The sequence below is a fragment of the Scyliorhinus torazame genome, chromosome 4 (genome assembly GCF_047496885.1).
Source record: "Scyliorhinus torazame isolate Kashiwa2021f chromosome 4, sScyTor2.1, whole genome shotgun sequence".
In the NCBI taxonomy this organism is placed as follows: Eukaryota; Metazoa; Chordata; class Chondrichthyes; order Carcharhiniformes; family Scyliorhinidae; genus Scyliorhinus; species Scyliorhinus torazame.
The window spans coordinates 344,256,839-344,273,037 of NC_092710.1; the positions used below are offsets into that span (position 1 = coordinate 344,256,839).

The 16,199-nt window shown below is 51.1% G+C and overlaps 1 protein-coding gene across 1 annotated transcript in view; it reads right to left on the reverse strand.

Annotated features, from left to right (window-relative positions):
* LOC140411190 (dynein axonemal heavy chain 8-like) overlaps positions 1-16,199 on the reverse strand; it is a 2,783,184-nt gene that overhangs the window by 1,584,207 nt on the left and 1,182,778 nt on the right. Inside the window, exons 51-52 of the mRNA XM_072500280.1 lie at positions 9,949-10,190; positions 1,738-1,878 (exon numbers count right to left, since the gene is read on the reverse strand). Coding sequence (XP_072356381.1) covers positions 1,738-1,878; positions 9,949-10,190 — 383 coding nt within the window. The remainder of the gene's footprint in view (positions 1-1,737; positions 1,879-9,948; positions 10,191-16,199) is intronic.

A 16,199-nucleotide genomic window follows, 5' to 3' on the forward strand; every position in this document is an offset into this window, starting at 1 on the left:
GGGCACACATGACCGGGACAAGGATGAGCCGGTTTTTTTGGGGTGAGGACAGGTGTGTTAGGTGCTCAGGGAGCCCAGCAAATCACACCCATATGTTCTGGGCATGCCCAGCACTGGAAGAATTTTGGAAGGGCGTAGCGAGGACGGTGTCGAGGGTGGTAGGATCCAGGGTCAAACCGGGCTGGGGGCTCGCATTATTTGGGGTGGCAGAGGAGCCGGGAGTGCAGGAGGTGAAAGAGGCCGGTACTCTGGCCTTTGCGTCCCTGGTAGCCCGGCGAAGGATTCTTCCTCGGTGGAAGGATGCGAGGCCCCCAAGCATGGAATCCTGGATCAACGATATGGGGGGGTTTATTAAGTTGGAGAGGGTGAAATTCGCCTTGAGAGGGTCGGTACAAGGGATCTTTAGGCGGTGGCAACCGTTCTTAGACTTCCTGGCAGAGCGGTAGACACTGGTCAATGGCAGCAGCAACACGGGGGGTGGGGGGGTCACTTTATTTTTTTTTGTTTTTGTTATTTACACTGGAGGGTCTGAGGGGGTGTATATACTTGTTGTATTAAGTCGGGGTGTTAATGTTAATTTATTATTTATGTACAGGTGGGGAGGGGGGTATGGAGGGTTGTTTTTCTGGACTGTGTTTTGTACTTAACCCTGTTGCGTTCCTTTTTCATTTTGTTATTGATATTTTATGAAACCTTTAATAAAAATTATTTTTTTTTAAACATGACGCCGGCCGTGAGTGCACCCGACCTGCCAAATACTGCCCTACAAGACAATTCCTGGCCACCCCCTACCAGTCCCCCCAGCCCTCACAGAAGCCCCTCAGGCCAGCAGCATGGCTCCCAGCCGTCTGTGGCGGCCACTACGCCGGGTTCCTGACTGCTCAGACCATACGTCAACATCCTGAGGCCGTCCGTACAGAGTGTGACGTGCTCCTAAAGTACGCCGTTCTGGAGGGAGCGGAGCATCGCAAAAGTGGCGCCGCCCCCGATTTTGGTGCCAATGTGGATTCTCCGGCCGATCGTCGAATGCGATTTCGGCGTCGGAGACACGGGAATCCCGCCTATAATTTCCCCTTTAGAAATTCATGCTGAATTTAACATGGAACTACTAATTCTATCCTGAATAGTTATTTCTGGAAGCTTGATGTTAAACTGACTGGCCTGTCATTGTTGGGGCTATCCTTCTCAATGTTTTTCAACATGGGCGTAATATTTGCAATTCTCCAGTCCTCAGGAACATCTCCTTATCCGAGAGACGACTGGACGATTATGGCCAGTGCCCCTGCAATTTCCATTCTCACTTCCTTCAATATCCTTGGATGTATCTCAACTCGTCCGATATTTTGTCACTTCCAGTACGGACAGTCTATTCAACCCTTCCTCCTTATCAATTATAAACCCTTCTTGGGAGTTGGATTTTGTTTGAATTTGGATTTAGTTTATTGTCACGTGTACCAAGGTACAGTGAAAAGTATTTTTCTGCTCGTAGCTCAACAGATCATTAAGTACATGACCAGAAAAGGAAATAAAAGAAAAACAATTGTAAGATAAGTAAAAAGTGGATCTGTTAGGGAGAGCTCGCAGAGAGTCGCCACGCATTGGCGTCATCTTGTGGGTTGAACTTCCTTGTCTATCACCATGACCTGGGTGGTATCTGCCTCCTTGGTAAAGATGGTGCAAAGTATTCATTTAATACCTGATTAAATAAAAAGGTATTATAGTTGAGATGTTTCTAACCTGCATGATGTAGTTACACTCCAGCAGCTCCATTATTGGATTAAGGTTTAACTTCATGTATTGGTAACTATCTTCAAAGACTTTGTCATATAAGTTTTGAAGGATTTCAGCCTCCCAAGGAGTACATCTGTTTAACCAAGCCTGAAAGACCAAAAAGAGAACATTTCATAATATTGAGGGGAGAGAGAGAATTCATGCTTCGATTTGACAAGACATTTTTCTTTCTAAAAAAGGTGTTTAAAGTGGAGGAGAAGGGTCATAGGATAAAGTTGTTAAACACAATGTTGAGTCACTGTAGCCCTTCGGACTCAACATTTAGATCAACAACCTTCGACTGTGACCTTTCATCTTCATCTTAATCCCCCTTTTTTTACTCTCCGGCAGGGAACATTTACATTAGCTCCTCTTTCCTTTATCATTAACTGAAAACGCTCTTACAATCTGTTTTTATATTTCTGGCTAGTTTACTCAATTTTTTAAATCTGCTTTAGTAGCCCTTTGGTTTCTAAATCATCCCAATTCTCAGGCTTGTTACTACTTTTGTAACATTGTATGGCCTTTCTTTTAGACCAAAAGACATAGGAGCAGAATGAGGCCATTCAACCCATCGAGTATGCTCCACCATGGTTGATATCTTTCTCATCCCCATTCTCCTGCCTTCACCCGAATCCCTCTGGGCCTGCCAGCAGTCCAATGTTAAAATGGACTGACCAGGTTAAATAACTTGTTTAAAATCTAATCAGGGTGTCCAAGCTGCAATGTAAAGATTATCTTTTTAAAAATTTGTTCATGGGACGTGGGCATTTATTGCCCATCCCTAATTGCCCTTGATGGGTCAGATAAGAGTCAACCACATTGCTGTGGGTCTGGAGTCACATTTAAGCCAGACCAGGTAAGGACAACAGATTTCCTTCCCTAAACCAGATGAGTTTTTACAACACTTGACAATGGTTTGTTTTATAGTCATTGATTTATGGTCAGAGACTTTTAATTCCAGATTTTTATTGAATTCAAATGCCATATCTGCAGTGGCGAGATTTGAACCTGGGTCCACAGATCATTACCCTGGGTCTCTGGTTAATTGTCCAGTGACAATACCACCAAACCACCACCTCCTCTCTGGTAATTATCTCATTGTTTGAGGTACCTTGCAATCCACAAGTTGGCTGCCCAGTTTCCTACATCACCTTTTTCTGCCTCTGAATCAGGGCCCTCTTTACCCTTAACACCTTCCCCGCCCATACAAACTCCAAAATCACTGCCTCCAATTTCCGGAAGAACACCTCAGTGGTAAAGAATGGGAGGGTCTGCAATACAAACAGGAATCTCGACAGCACATTCATCTTAACCACCTGTATCGTCCCGCCAATGTCAGGTGCAGTGCATCATCGCCCACTCCCCCGTCACCTGGATCCCCGAATATCTGAACCTATCCCTGGCTATCCTAAATGGCAACGCCCCAGGTTGGTTCTGCAACCCGCTGCATTCACTGGGAACACCTCACTCTTCACACCATTTAACTTATAACCCGAAAAGGCCCCAGTATGTCTATAATCCTCCCTGTTATATTACTGAATTGTAATATAAATATTACTCTTTTGTCTTGCCGAGTTGTATTGAATTCTGATGACAAACAGTCGAAGTCTTCCAGATGATGTCAAAGTATTTATTGAGTAATATAATCATACGCTTGTGAGTTCTTTCACTTTAATACTTTTGACTAGTTAAACAAAACAAGTAAGATTAGATTAAACCACCAATTATGATAATACACTACTCTGGGGCGAAATTCTCCCCCAACAGCGGGATGTCCGCCGACTGGCGCCAAAGACGGCGCCAATCAAACGGGCATCGCGCCGGCCCAAGGGTGCGGAATGCTGGGGCTAGGCCGACGCCGGAGGGATTTCCGCCCCGCCAGCCGGCGGAAATGGCGTTTGTTGCCCCGCCAGCTGGCACGGAAATGTGGCGCATGCGCGGGAGCGTCAGCAGCCGCTGTCAGTTTCCCGGCGCATGCGCGGGAGCGTCAGCGGCGCTGTCAGTTTCCCGCGCATGCGCAGTGGGGAGAGTCTCTTCCGCCTCCGCCATGGTGGAGGCCGTAGCGGAGGCGGAAGGGAAAGAGTGCCCCACGGCACAGGCCCGTCCGCGGATCGGTGGGCCCCGATCGCGGGCCAGGCCACCGTGGGGGCACCCCCCGGGGTCAGATCGCCCCGCGCCAACCCCAGGACCCCGGAGCCCGCCCACTCCGCCTGGTCCCGCCGGTAAATACCAGTTTTGATTTACGCCGGCGGGACAGGCAATTTCTGGGCGGGACTTCGGCCCATCCGGGCCGGAGAATCCAGCGGGGGGTCCCGCCAACCGGCGCGGCACGATTCCCGCCCCCGCCCAATCTCCGGTACCGGAGACTTCGGCGGGGGCGGGATTCACGGCGGCCAACGGCCATTCTCCGACCCGGCGGGGGGTCGGAGAATGACGCCCCTGATCTGATCATGGGCGGGATTCCCCACTCCCGCGACGAAGTGGCCGCGCCGTCGTGAACGCCGTCGAGGTTCACGACGGCGCGAAACGGCCCCGGTCCCGACCGATTCAGGCCTTGACAATGGGCCAGGATCGGGACCGCGTCATCTACACGCGCCAGGCCTTGTCGCCCACGTAAAAGCGGCACCGCATAGATGACGCGGCCGGCGCCGCATAACGGGCGTCATCTGTGCATGCATTGTTGCCGTCCTCTCTAAGTCCGCCCCGCAAGAAGATGGGGGACGGATCTTGCGGGGCCGCGGAAGGAAGGAGGTCCTCCTTCAGAGAGGATGGCCCGACGATCGGTGGGCACCGATCGCGGGCCACCCCATATTTCAGGTAAAGCCCGGTGCAGGATCCCCCCTCGCTCCCCCGCAGGCCGCCGCCCCCCCCCCCCCCCCAGCGTTCACGCACCGCCCACGACTGCAGCAACCTGGGGCGTCATTCTCCGCCGGCGGGAGTCTCCGTTTTGCCGGCGCCCGGGGGTTTCCCGACGGCATGGGGCTGCCCCACAATGGGAAACCCCATTGACCGGCCGGTGTTACGGAGACTCCCGCCGGCCGGTCGGGGCAGAAATGTGGCGGGGCGGGTAGGAGAATTTCGCCCCAGGTGTGGACGGCGCCGGGTGGAACCCGCCGTTTTGACCTGGCCGCTCGGCCCATACGGGCCTCAGAATAGCGGGGGTGCCATTTTCGGTGTCTCCGGCCCGCGGCCCGCGAAACTCGACCGGGCCGTTCCCGCCGCTTGGGAGAATCGCGGGAGGGCGTCGGACAAGTGTCCCCGGAAATTTTGGCGGCCCAGGCGATTCTTCCAACCGGCGTGGGAGTGGAGAATTGCGCCCAACGTCTTCACTATAGCTATTCTCCACACACACTAAATGAAGGAAGAGCGGGAAACTCCTTATATAGCTCCATTTAGTTTTGCCATCTAGTGATCATCTGTCTGTACTTACTTTACATTAACTACTCATGTATTAACACATACAAAGTTCTCTTCACTCCCCATACTCTCCAGCGGGTCCGGCACAAACAGTAACAAGTCCTCTGCATACAGCGACACCCGGTGTTCCCTACACCCCCTCATGATCCCCTGCCACTCCACTGATCCCCTAAGGGCCACCGCCAAGGGCTCTATCTCCAATGGCGGCAGCAGACACCCCTGCCTTGTTGCCCTGTGCAACCCAAAATTCCGTGAACTCATCTCATTTAATCCGTACATTCGCCACTGGGGCCATATTTATAGCAGACGCACCCACACCACAAACTTCGGGCCAAACCCAAACCTTCCCAAGATCTCGGTACCTCCACTCCACCCGATCAAAAGCCTTCCCCGCATCCATAGAGACCATCCCGCTGACAAGGTCATAATCACATTTAACAGCCTCCTAATGTTACTGGAGAGCTGCGTGCTCTTAACAAAACCCGTTTGGTCCTCAGTGATCACCCTGGTACACCCCTCCATCCTCCCAACCACTAACCGGGCCTGCAATTTCACATCCGTGTTTAACAGCGAATGACACACACTCCAACAGGTCTTTCACCTTCTTCGGGATCAGTGTAATCGACACCTGTGTGAATATCTCCAGCAGATTCCTCTTCTGCAGCGCCCCAGCAAGTGAGGTGCCAACCCCGTCGCAAACTCCATGCTGTGGGCAACACAGTAGTGGTGGGCAACACGGTAGCACAGTGGTTAGCACTGTCGCTTCACAACTCCAGGGTCCCAGGTTCCCAGCTTGGGTCACTGTCTGTGTGGAGTCTGCACGTTCTCCCCGTGTCTGTGTGGATTTCCTCCGGGTGCTCTGGTTTCCTCCAACAAGTCCCGAAAGACGTGCTCTTAGATAATTTGGACATTCTGAATTCTCCCTCCGTATACCCGAACAGGTGCCGGAATGTGGTGACTAGGGGCTTTTCACAGTAATGTCATTGCAGTATTAATGTAAACCTACTTGTGACAATAATGATTATTATTATTAATTCCTTATAAAACTCTGCCATCTGGCCTTGGGGCCTTACCCACTTCATTCCCCTAAGGCTATCCATCACCTCCCTCAGCCCCAATAACTCTTCAAGTGCCTGCCTCCTCCAATCCTCCAGCCTTGGAAACTCCAGCCCATCCATAAACCGCCCCATGTCCCCTCCTCTCCGTCTGACTCAGCCCTGTACAGTTTCTCATAGTACTCCCTAAATGCCTCTCTTATCCTCCCCGGTGACGACACTACCTCCCCCTTCCCTGTCCTCAACCTCAGAATTTCCCTGGACGAGGCTACCTCCGTAGTTGGTAGGGCAGCATGCTGCTCGCCTTTTCTTCATATTCATACCGTGCCCCCCTTGCCTCCGCAACTGCCCCACTGCCTTTCCTCGTCAGTCTGTCAAACTGCCTTCTTGCTGAGTTTTTGTTCTCCAATGGAATGTGTTGTCATTCATCACAAGAGGCTTGGAATATAAAAGCAGGAATGTACTTCTGAAGCTTTATAAAGCATTAGTTAGGCCCCATTTAGAATACTGTGAGCAATTTTGGGCCCCACACCTCAGGAAGGACATACTGGCACTGGAGCGGGTCCAGCGGAGATTCACACGGATGATCCCAGGAATGGTAGGCCTAACATACGATGAACGTCTGAGGATCCTGGGATTATATTCATCGGAGTTTAGGAGGTTGAGGGGAGATCTAATAGAAACTTACAAGATAATGAATGGCTTAGATAGGGTGGATGTAGGGAAGTTGTTTCCATTAGCAGGGGAGACTAGGACCCGGGGGCACAGTCTTAGAATAAAAGGGAGTCACTTTAGAACAGAGATGAGGAGAAATTTCTTCAGCCAGAGAGTGGTGGGTCTGTGGAATTCATTGCCACAGAGGGCGGTGGAGGCCGGGACGTTGAGTGTCTTTAAGACAGAAGTTGATAAATTGTTGATTTCTCGAGGAATTAAGGGCTATGGAGAGAGAGCGGGTAAATGGAGTTGGAATCAGCCATGATTGAATGGTGGAGTGGACTCGATGGGCCGAATGGCCTTACTTCCGCTCCTATGTCTTATGGTCTCATGGTGTGTTTGTTGAACATTTGAAATTGTTTTTTTTAATGTTTCCTACTGTTCACTTACTCCCAAACCTTTTAGACCTAATTGATCCAATTACTCTTAGCCAGTTCCCTCCTTTTATCTAAGAAATTGGCTGAATACACTGCCCAATGGTTTAACAACTGCGAGGGGGCAGATAAACTCCTCCCACCAGTATTGTCTGACTAATGCTATTCCTAATTTCCACCCATATTGATTCTACTTCATGATCTTCAGGGGCCACTTCCATCCTCACTAATGTCCTTTTGTCATCCTTTAGCATTAGGGCATCTCCTTTGCCATTTTGTCTATATTTCCAAATGACCCTGGAAAATTTATTTCCCAACCTTGCTCACCACATAACAAGGTTTCTGCAATGGTGATTAGATTTAAAGTAACACGCATAAACGACAGGTAGAAAATACTAAATAAAGGTTTATTAGCAATACAACGTCTCCACTCTCGTCTCTCCTAAGGGTCTCCTTCCCCGACCTGCACCCAGAATGGTGTTTTTAAACAAGTGAGGTCTCTCCTTGTTAAGGGCAAGCCCTGCCCCATTACCAGGGGAGTTTGTATTCTGTGGAATTCATGGGAAACAGGATGGTCCTTATCTGTGACCTCCATGGGGGTTATATCAAAATCATTTACCTCTTTTTGTGTCCATAGTTCATCTATCTTTATTGCAGATTCTTTGTGCATTCAGACAAAATACTTTTAAAATTTCATTTATTTATTTCTATTATCAGTTATTACCTTATTTGCTGATTTTTTTTGTTTCACTCTCTGTTCCTTCCTGACCCACTGTGCTTATTTTTACCTACACCAACATTCTGTTCCGATACCTTGACCATTTTCTTTGGATTTCTAGTTCTCCTCCATCAAGACCCTCCCCTGTTAGCTTAGAGTCCTCTCCACAGCCCACGACACTGGTCCCAACCTGGTTCAATTGGAGCCCATCCAAACAAAATAGCTCACTCCTTCCTCCCTAAGCACTGATACCATTGCCCCATGAATTGAAACCCCTTCATCCCACACCACTCTCTTAGCCATGTGTTCAATTCTCTAATCTGTTTAACCCTATGCCTATTGGCATGTGGCTCAGGTAGCAATCTAGATTGTTACCTGATGTTCTTCATTTTAATTTGGACCCTAACTCCTCAAGTTCTCTTAGGTATAGCCAGAAATGAAGTTCTGCTTCTTTGGTTTTCTTGTGAACCATGACAACTCCCAATCCAGTTTTGTCTCCAGTCATGATGAAATATTCTTAACCCTGGCACCAGGCAGGCAACACACCTCTCATGGCTATAGAGAAAATGGGGGGGATTCTGTTCCGACGCTTACAGGGTAAGTACTTACATATGCACTTGAAGTTTTGAAACCTACAGGGTTGGAGATCAAGAGCTGAAAGGTAATTTAGGCTGGATAGCTCTTTCTAATCTTGCAGACACAATGGGCCAAATGGACTTCTTCTTTGGCAAAATTTTCTTGGGGTGGAGTTTAGAATCTTAGAATCATAGAATTTACAGTGCAGAAGGAGGCCATTCGGCCCATCGAGTCTGCACTTTAAGCCCACGCCACTACCCTATCACCGTAACCCATTAACTCCACCTACCCTTTTGGACATTAAGGGCAATTTAGCATGGCCAATCCACCTAACCTGCATGTTTTTGGACTGTGGGAGGAAACCGGAGCACCCGGACGAAGCCCACGCAGACATGGGGAGAACGTGCAGACTCTGCACAGACAAGCCGGGAATTGAACCTGGGATCCTGGAGCTGTAAAGCAACTGTGCTAACCACTGCGCTACCGTGCTGCCCATATAATCTTTAATTATAATCTTTATTAGTGTCACAAGTAGGATTACATTAACACTGCAATGAAGTCGCTGTGAAAATCCCCTAGACGCCACATTCCGGCGCCTGTTCAGGTACACAGAACTGGAATTCAGAATGTCCAATTCACCTAACAAGGATGACCTTCAGGACTTGTTGGAGGAAACCGGAGCACCTGGAGGAAACCCACACAGACACGGGGAGAATGTGCAGTCTCCGCACGGACAGTGACCCAAGCCGGGAATCGAACCTGCGTCCCTGGCACTGTGACGCAACAATGTAACCACTGTACAGCTCCATCGCGCTGGGGGCAAGTCTGTAAAAGCGCCGCATCATTCATGCAGTCCGTTGATGTCAGTGGAACTGGAAAGTCCTCCTGGCAAAATAGGCCATAACATTCCACCCTTTGTATTCCATAACCATCAGCCAGAGCAGGTTACACAGTCACACCCACATCCCATAGTATCAACTTTTGGTGTGTAAGGGTCCACTTTTGCATTTCCAACAATATAGAAATTCCCACTCCCACTGACTATCTTCCTCCCACCTTAAGGGGTTAAAATCCTCCACATTAACTTGCTTTCTCTCTCCACAGTTGTTGCTTGGTTTGCGCAGTGCTTCCAGCCTTTTCTGTTTTTATATCAAATGTATTTTTGTCTGTGGCACATTTTACAACACAGATTAGGAATGATCCCTGCCCTTCTCTTTTCAGAAACTGTTTCACCTCATTTACACTGCATTCCTCTCCATAAGCATTACAGATACTTCTTGAGAATCAAGAGCATCTTCTTCGTCTGTGCTAAAGCTGTTACCTTTAAAATTGGCTTCCAGCTGAGAGCAGAAGAGCTGATGTAGACCATGCCCATTCTGGACACTGTGGCTGGAGATGCATTCTCAATGTTATGTACTTCAAACAATAGTTTGCAGGATGGAGCCATGGGAATGCGGTCACCATTAGCCAAAGTTAATGTCTTGTTGTCATCCAGGACGGAATTTAAATTTTCTATCCAAATAGCATCCACCGGGCCATCCAGAATTATCCAGATATTATCACCTACAAACCAAATTGTACAAAAACACACAAAAACATTAATGATCAATACGTTGGTTCTGATGTTAATCATTGGACCCCAGTGAGATTTTGGATCATTTCACAACGAATATCGGTAATCACATTTAGTTACATTACTTTACGGTAGCCTTGTGGATAGCACAATTGCTTCACAGCTCCAGGGTCCCAGGTTCGATTCCGGCTTGGGTCACTGTCTGTGCGGAGTCTGCACATCCTCCCCGTGTGTGCGTGGGTTTCCTCCCACAGTCCAAAGATGTGCAGGTTAGGTGGATTGGCCATGATAAATTGCCCTTAGTGTCCAAAATTGCCCTTAGTGTTGGGTGGGGTTACTGGGTTATGGTGATAGGGTGGAGGTGTTGACCTTGGGTAGGGTGCTCTTTCCAAGAGCCGGTGCAGACTCGATGGGCTGAATGGCCTCCTTCTGCACTGTAAATTCTATGATAATCTATGATTTACATTGAATTTAATTCCTTCATTTCACCAAGTTCACTAACCTTACTTCTGTCAATTGTCATGATGACGTGTGTGCATGTGGAATATCAAACTTTAATTTCATCAGCTGGTCAAATATATACTGAACTTCTTTGAATTGACTTTTAAAACATCAAAGGCACTGAACACGATTTTTTCGGTCTGGTTGCAAGTCCTGTACAAGCCACTAAATCTCACGAGAGGGCCATAATGAGATTTGAGCTGGCGAAATTTCGGTTTGAGATCTACTCCACTCCCCACTGGTGATGTGATCCAAATTTACATTGATTTTAATTTCATTAAACAGCTTTATGCCGTACCTTCCATCCACGTGTAATGGTACCACCCCCCCCTGGTAGCGTGACATCACGCTAGCGCGAATCATTACTGGTTTTCAAAAACAAAAACAGTTGTGATGACCACGCCGGGGGTGCAGAGGAGCCTGGAGGGCCTGAGGTTGAGGACCGAAGCTGGGCTTTGCCCCTGGTTGTGCTAAGGGACAATGCTATGGGGCACTGCCAGGGACACTGATGTGGGCTATGAGGTGGGCACTTGCTAGGAGCAGTGCCAGAATGGTTACCTTTCTCCACTGGGGATGCGGGTTGCGTCCTCCATGGCTGTGAGGAGAATGGCTACAGTGGGGGCAGGGGAGCGAGTTCACTTTTTACGCTGACCGGGGCACCCTTTAAAGATGGTGCCTTGATCCCTGTGTAGCCGGGCTTGCCTGCTTTATCAGGCCCTGCCTTGGCAGAGTGACAGGATAAACTGCATCCCTAATTCTTTTCTGACAAAATGTCAGAAGTTCTGCGCAAAAAAACTGGTTGGGTTTCTGGAGAGAAACACGCCAGTTTTCAGTCAGAGCCTGACATTTGGCCATTTTGTCAGAAAATTCCACCCACTGACTTAAAATGGATGCTAATTTGCATTTGTAAATGCCACATACCTTGTCATGCGCCTAACAAGTAAGCAGAATCTGACTCAAACAACCCTTAGAGGGGAACATATTTCATTTTTTATCTTATTAAGAGGCAAATGGACTATTCGAGGAGCTAATAGCTGAGACATTAATATTCAATCATCTTTGGCAATCATTTTGGCTAACGGGATTCAAGGAATTATTCATCTGACATGTTGATTTCCAGGGGGCGATTCTCTGAGCCCCGCGCCGGGCTGGAGAATCGCCGCAACTGCGCCCCGACGCGCGATTCTCCAAGGTGCGGAGAATCGGCGCCATTTGTGGTGGCGGGTTTGACACGGCGCGGGCCGCGGGCCGCTGGAATCAGCGTGGCCACCGATTCTCCGGCCCCGATGGGCCGAGCGGATACGACAGAGTCCAGCCGGCGGCGTTTACCCCTGGTCGCTGCCGGCGGGAACCCTGCGCGAAGGGCCGGGGGGCGGCCTGTGGGGTGGGGAAAAGCGATCCTTCACCGGGGGGGGGGGGGGGGGCTTCCGATGGGGTCTGGCCCGCGATCGGGGCCCACCGATCAGTGGGCCGGCCTCTGCCCCCCCCCCCCCCCCAGGCCTACTTTGTTGCGAGGCTGGTCCCTGAACACCAACGCCATGTTGAGTCGGGGCCAGTGCGCAGAAGAAGTCCCCCGCGCATGCGCGGGTTGGCGTGGCCCTACTGCGCATGTGCGGCTTGGTGTGGTGCCCATTTGGCGGCGGGGAGGGAGGCTGGAGCGGCCTGAACCGCTCCAGCGCGGTGCTGGCCCCCTGCGGGGGACAGAATCGGTCGTCCCCATGCCCGTTTTGCGCCGTCATGAAACGCGACGGCATTCACACTTGAGCTCCATTTTGGAGAATCGCCCCCATAGAGCTTCAAACAACGTGAGAGAGAGATAATCTCACTGCAAAAGGGGACAATGGTTGTGCCACATGACAGCAGTCAAACTGCCAATTGTAGGAAAAGGCCTTCCAAACTACTAAAAACAGAGAAAACCAGGCTAGGTGAAGCTGAAGCAGGCTGGGAAGATAAGTGGAATACTGAAGGAAGGTGAGAACAATTCTCAATATTTAGAACAAGAAATCCAGGGAGGAGATTTGAGGGGAAAACCTTACATTGGTGATGAGTCAATTGTTAAGGATGAAATAACTGAGCATTTGGAAAGTGGGGTCAGGATCAGTCCAAGTTAACATGGATTCACTAAAGGGAAATCATGCTTGACAAATCTTCTGGAAATTTTTGAGAATGTAACCAGCAGAGTGGACAAGGGTGAACCAGTGGATGTTGTGTATATGAACTTTCAAAAGGCTTTTGACAAGGTCCCACACAAGAGATTAGTGAGCAAAATTAAAGCTCATGGTATTGTGGGTAATGTGTTGACATGGACAGAGAACTGATTGGCAGACAGGAAGCAGAGCGTGGGAATAAACAGGTCCCTTTTGGAGTGGCCGGCGGTGAGTAATGGGGTGCCGCAGGGTTCAGTGCTGAGACCCCTGCAGTTCACAATATACATGATGTGCAATCAATTGCACAAAGACGCAGATTGGGTACAACTGTGGCTTTATTACAGTCAGATGCGTGGCCTCCTGCTGCAGCTGGCGAAATGGCAGGGCATTGGAGGTCATGCATATTTATACAGTTCTTAGTGGGCGGAGCCAGCCGGCAGGGACTACCGGCGAACCGGTAGTGCAGGTCCTACCTTACATCCCCTAATACAGTGCTTCACCACATTCACCCCCTGTTAAAAATGAGTCTGGCGGGGGTGACGTGAAACTATATACAAATAGTGCAATTATGTACAGTGGTAAGAAAAAAGGAAAAAGTCCATGTTGACGATCTGGAGTCCGTCAAAGGTTCAGCCGATCCGGTGGCTTTGGTTCTTCGTTGGGAGCGGCGTAACGGTGGTGGCGAGGCCAGTGCTGACGGTGGTGGAGGTGGCACCGATGGCGGTGGTGTCGGTGCTGATGCTGGCCAGTCATCGGGGAACTCCGGGAGTGTGCCGAAGACCTCTTCGTCCTCTTGTGCGGAAAAGGGGGGGTGGTATGGTGGGGTCAATGTTGGCAGCGCGATGGGAGGGGGCGCATGGGTGGGGGGGGGAGATGTTGGGGTGGAACCTGACGGTGCCAGGTCCCTGAGTGAGACAGTATCTTGGCGGCCGTCGGGGAACTCAACATAGGCATATTGAGGGTTGGCGTGGATCAGGTGAACCCTGTCCACCAAGGAGTCCGCCTTGTGGGGTCGGACGTGCCTACGGAGAAGGACCGGTCCTGGAGCTGCGAGCCAAGTCGGTAGCGACACCCCGGATGTGGACTTCCTGGGGAAGGTAAAAACATGTTCATGGGGTGTGTTATTAGTGGCGGTGCACAATAGTGACCGGATGGGGTGTAGAGCGTCAGGGAGGACCTCCTGCCAGCGAGAGGCTGGGAGGTTCCTGGACCATAGGGCCAGCTGGATGGCCCTCCAAACCGTCCCATTCTCCCGTTCTACTTGTCCGTTTCCCCGGGGGTTGTAGCTGGTCGTCCTACTGGAGGCTACACCCCTGCTGAGCAGGAACTGACGCAGCTCATCGCTCATGAATGAGGATCCCCTGTCACTGTGGATGTAGGCAGGGAAACCGAACAGAGTGAAGATGGTGCTGAGGGCCTTGATGAGGGTGGCAGACGTCATATCGGGGTGTGGGATGGCGAAGGGGAATCTGGAGTACTCATCGACCACACTGAGAATGTACGTGTTACGGTCGGTGGAGGGGAGGGGCCCTTTGAAATCCACACTGAGGCGTTCAAAGGGGCGGGAAGCCTTCACCAGGCGCGCACGGTCTGGCCGGTAGAAGTGCGGCTTGCACTCCGCACAGACCTGGCAGTCCCTGGTGACTGTCCTTACTTCCTCGACGGAGTAGGGCAGATTGCGAGCTTTGACAAGTGTGGTAATACCAGGTATTGCGGTACCTGAGAGGTGGATGACCATTGGTTAGACCCAGGAGTCTACCATTGGCTGATGTACGTAGCTCCGCCCTGAGAGGTGGAGTATAAGATCCGGTGCCGTCCCAGCAGCCTTCACTTTCTGTATCGAAGCTGCTGGGGAAGAGTTCTAGCAGATTAAAGCCTTCAGTTATGAATCACTTCGTCTTGAGTGTAATTGATTGCGCATCAATTTAATCTGCTACAATTTAAGTTGGAAGGATGGACCTCCGTATCAAACCGGAGTGCCTTCAGCTCAGCCCCCACGCGGACAACTCTGCTGCTATTTTTAAACATTGGCTGGTGTGCTTTAAGGGCTACCTCGACACGGCCGCCGACACCCCCACGGAAGGACAAAAGATGCATCTCCTACGCTCACAGGTCAGCCCTGAGATCTACCCTCTTATTGAGGAGGCGGAGAATTATGCTGCCGTGATCGAGCTGCTAGAAGGACATGATATCCACCTTGTGAACCAGGTCTACGCTCGTCACCTGCTGGCGACTAGGCGGCAAAGCCCCGAGGAAACGTTGGAAGATTTCTACCGGGCGCTGCTGGTGCTGGGCCGAAACTGTGGCTGCCCGCCAGTTTCGGGGAGCGAGCACACGGAACTTTTGATTAGGGTTGCTTTCGGGGCAGGTATGAGCTCCCCCGACATCCGCCGAAGTCTCCTAGAAAGGGACACTCTGGGACGTACTGAGGCACGGGCCCTGGCAGGGTCCATGGACGTTGCCTATAAAAACGCGCAGTCCTTTGCGCCCGAACGCACGATGGCCCCCTGGGCTGCGTGGCACCCCGCAGCAGCAGCCCCACAGGCCTTCCCTCTGACCCCGCAAGCCTGCGCAATGAGACGGCCCGCTAACGCCGCTGGGCCCCACTGTTTCTTCTGCGGGCAAGCAAATTATCCCCCCGCGCGCTGCCCAGCCCACACCGCCGCCTGCAAAGAGTGCGGCAAGAAGGGCCACTTTGCGGCTGTCTGCCAGGCCCACGCCTTGGCCGCGGTCTCCAGCGACTATCGGCAACCCCCCCTTCAGGCCCCGACCGCCCAGCGCTCACCGCCACCCCACTATCCTAAGGCCACGTGCGACCTGCGGGCGTGGCCATATTGCCCCCCGGACACCACGCTGGACGGGTGGGCGCCGCCATTTTGTCCCTCGCCGCCGCCATCTTCTTCATCCCCGGACACCATGTGCGACCCATGGGTGACGCTATCTTGGATGGGGCCCCAGGCCCCTAGCACAGCCGACTACACACTGCCCGACCAGAACTCTCAATTACTTCAGCTGGCCTCGGTGACTCTGGACCAAAGTCGGCCCCGGATGCTTGCAAAAGCAACAACGACGATCTCCATCAACGGCCACGAGACGTCTTGCTTGATTGACTCTGGGAGCACGGAAAGCTTTGTTCACCCCGACACGGTAAGGCGCTGTTCTCTTGTCACCCATCCTGTAAATCAAAGGATCTCCCTGGGTCACACTCGGTGGAGATAAAGGGGTTCTGCCTCGCGAACCTCACTGTCCAAGGCAGGGAATTCAACAATTTCCGCCTGTACGTCCTGCCGTATCTCTGTGCAGCCACCCTCCTTGGGCTGGATTTCCAGTGCCATTTGCAAAGCCTGACTT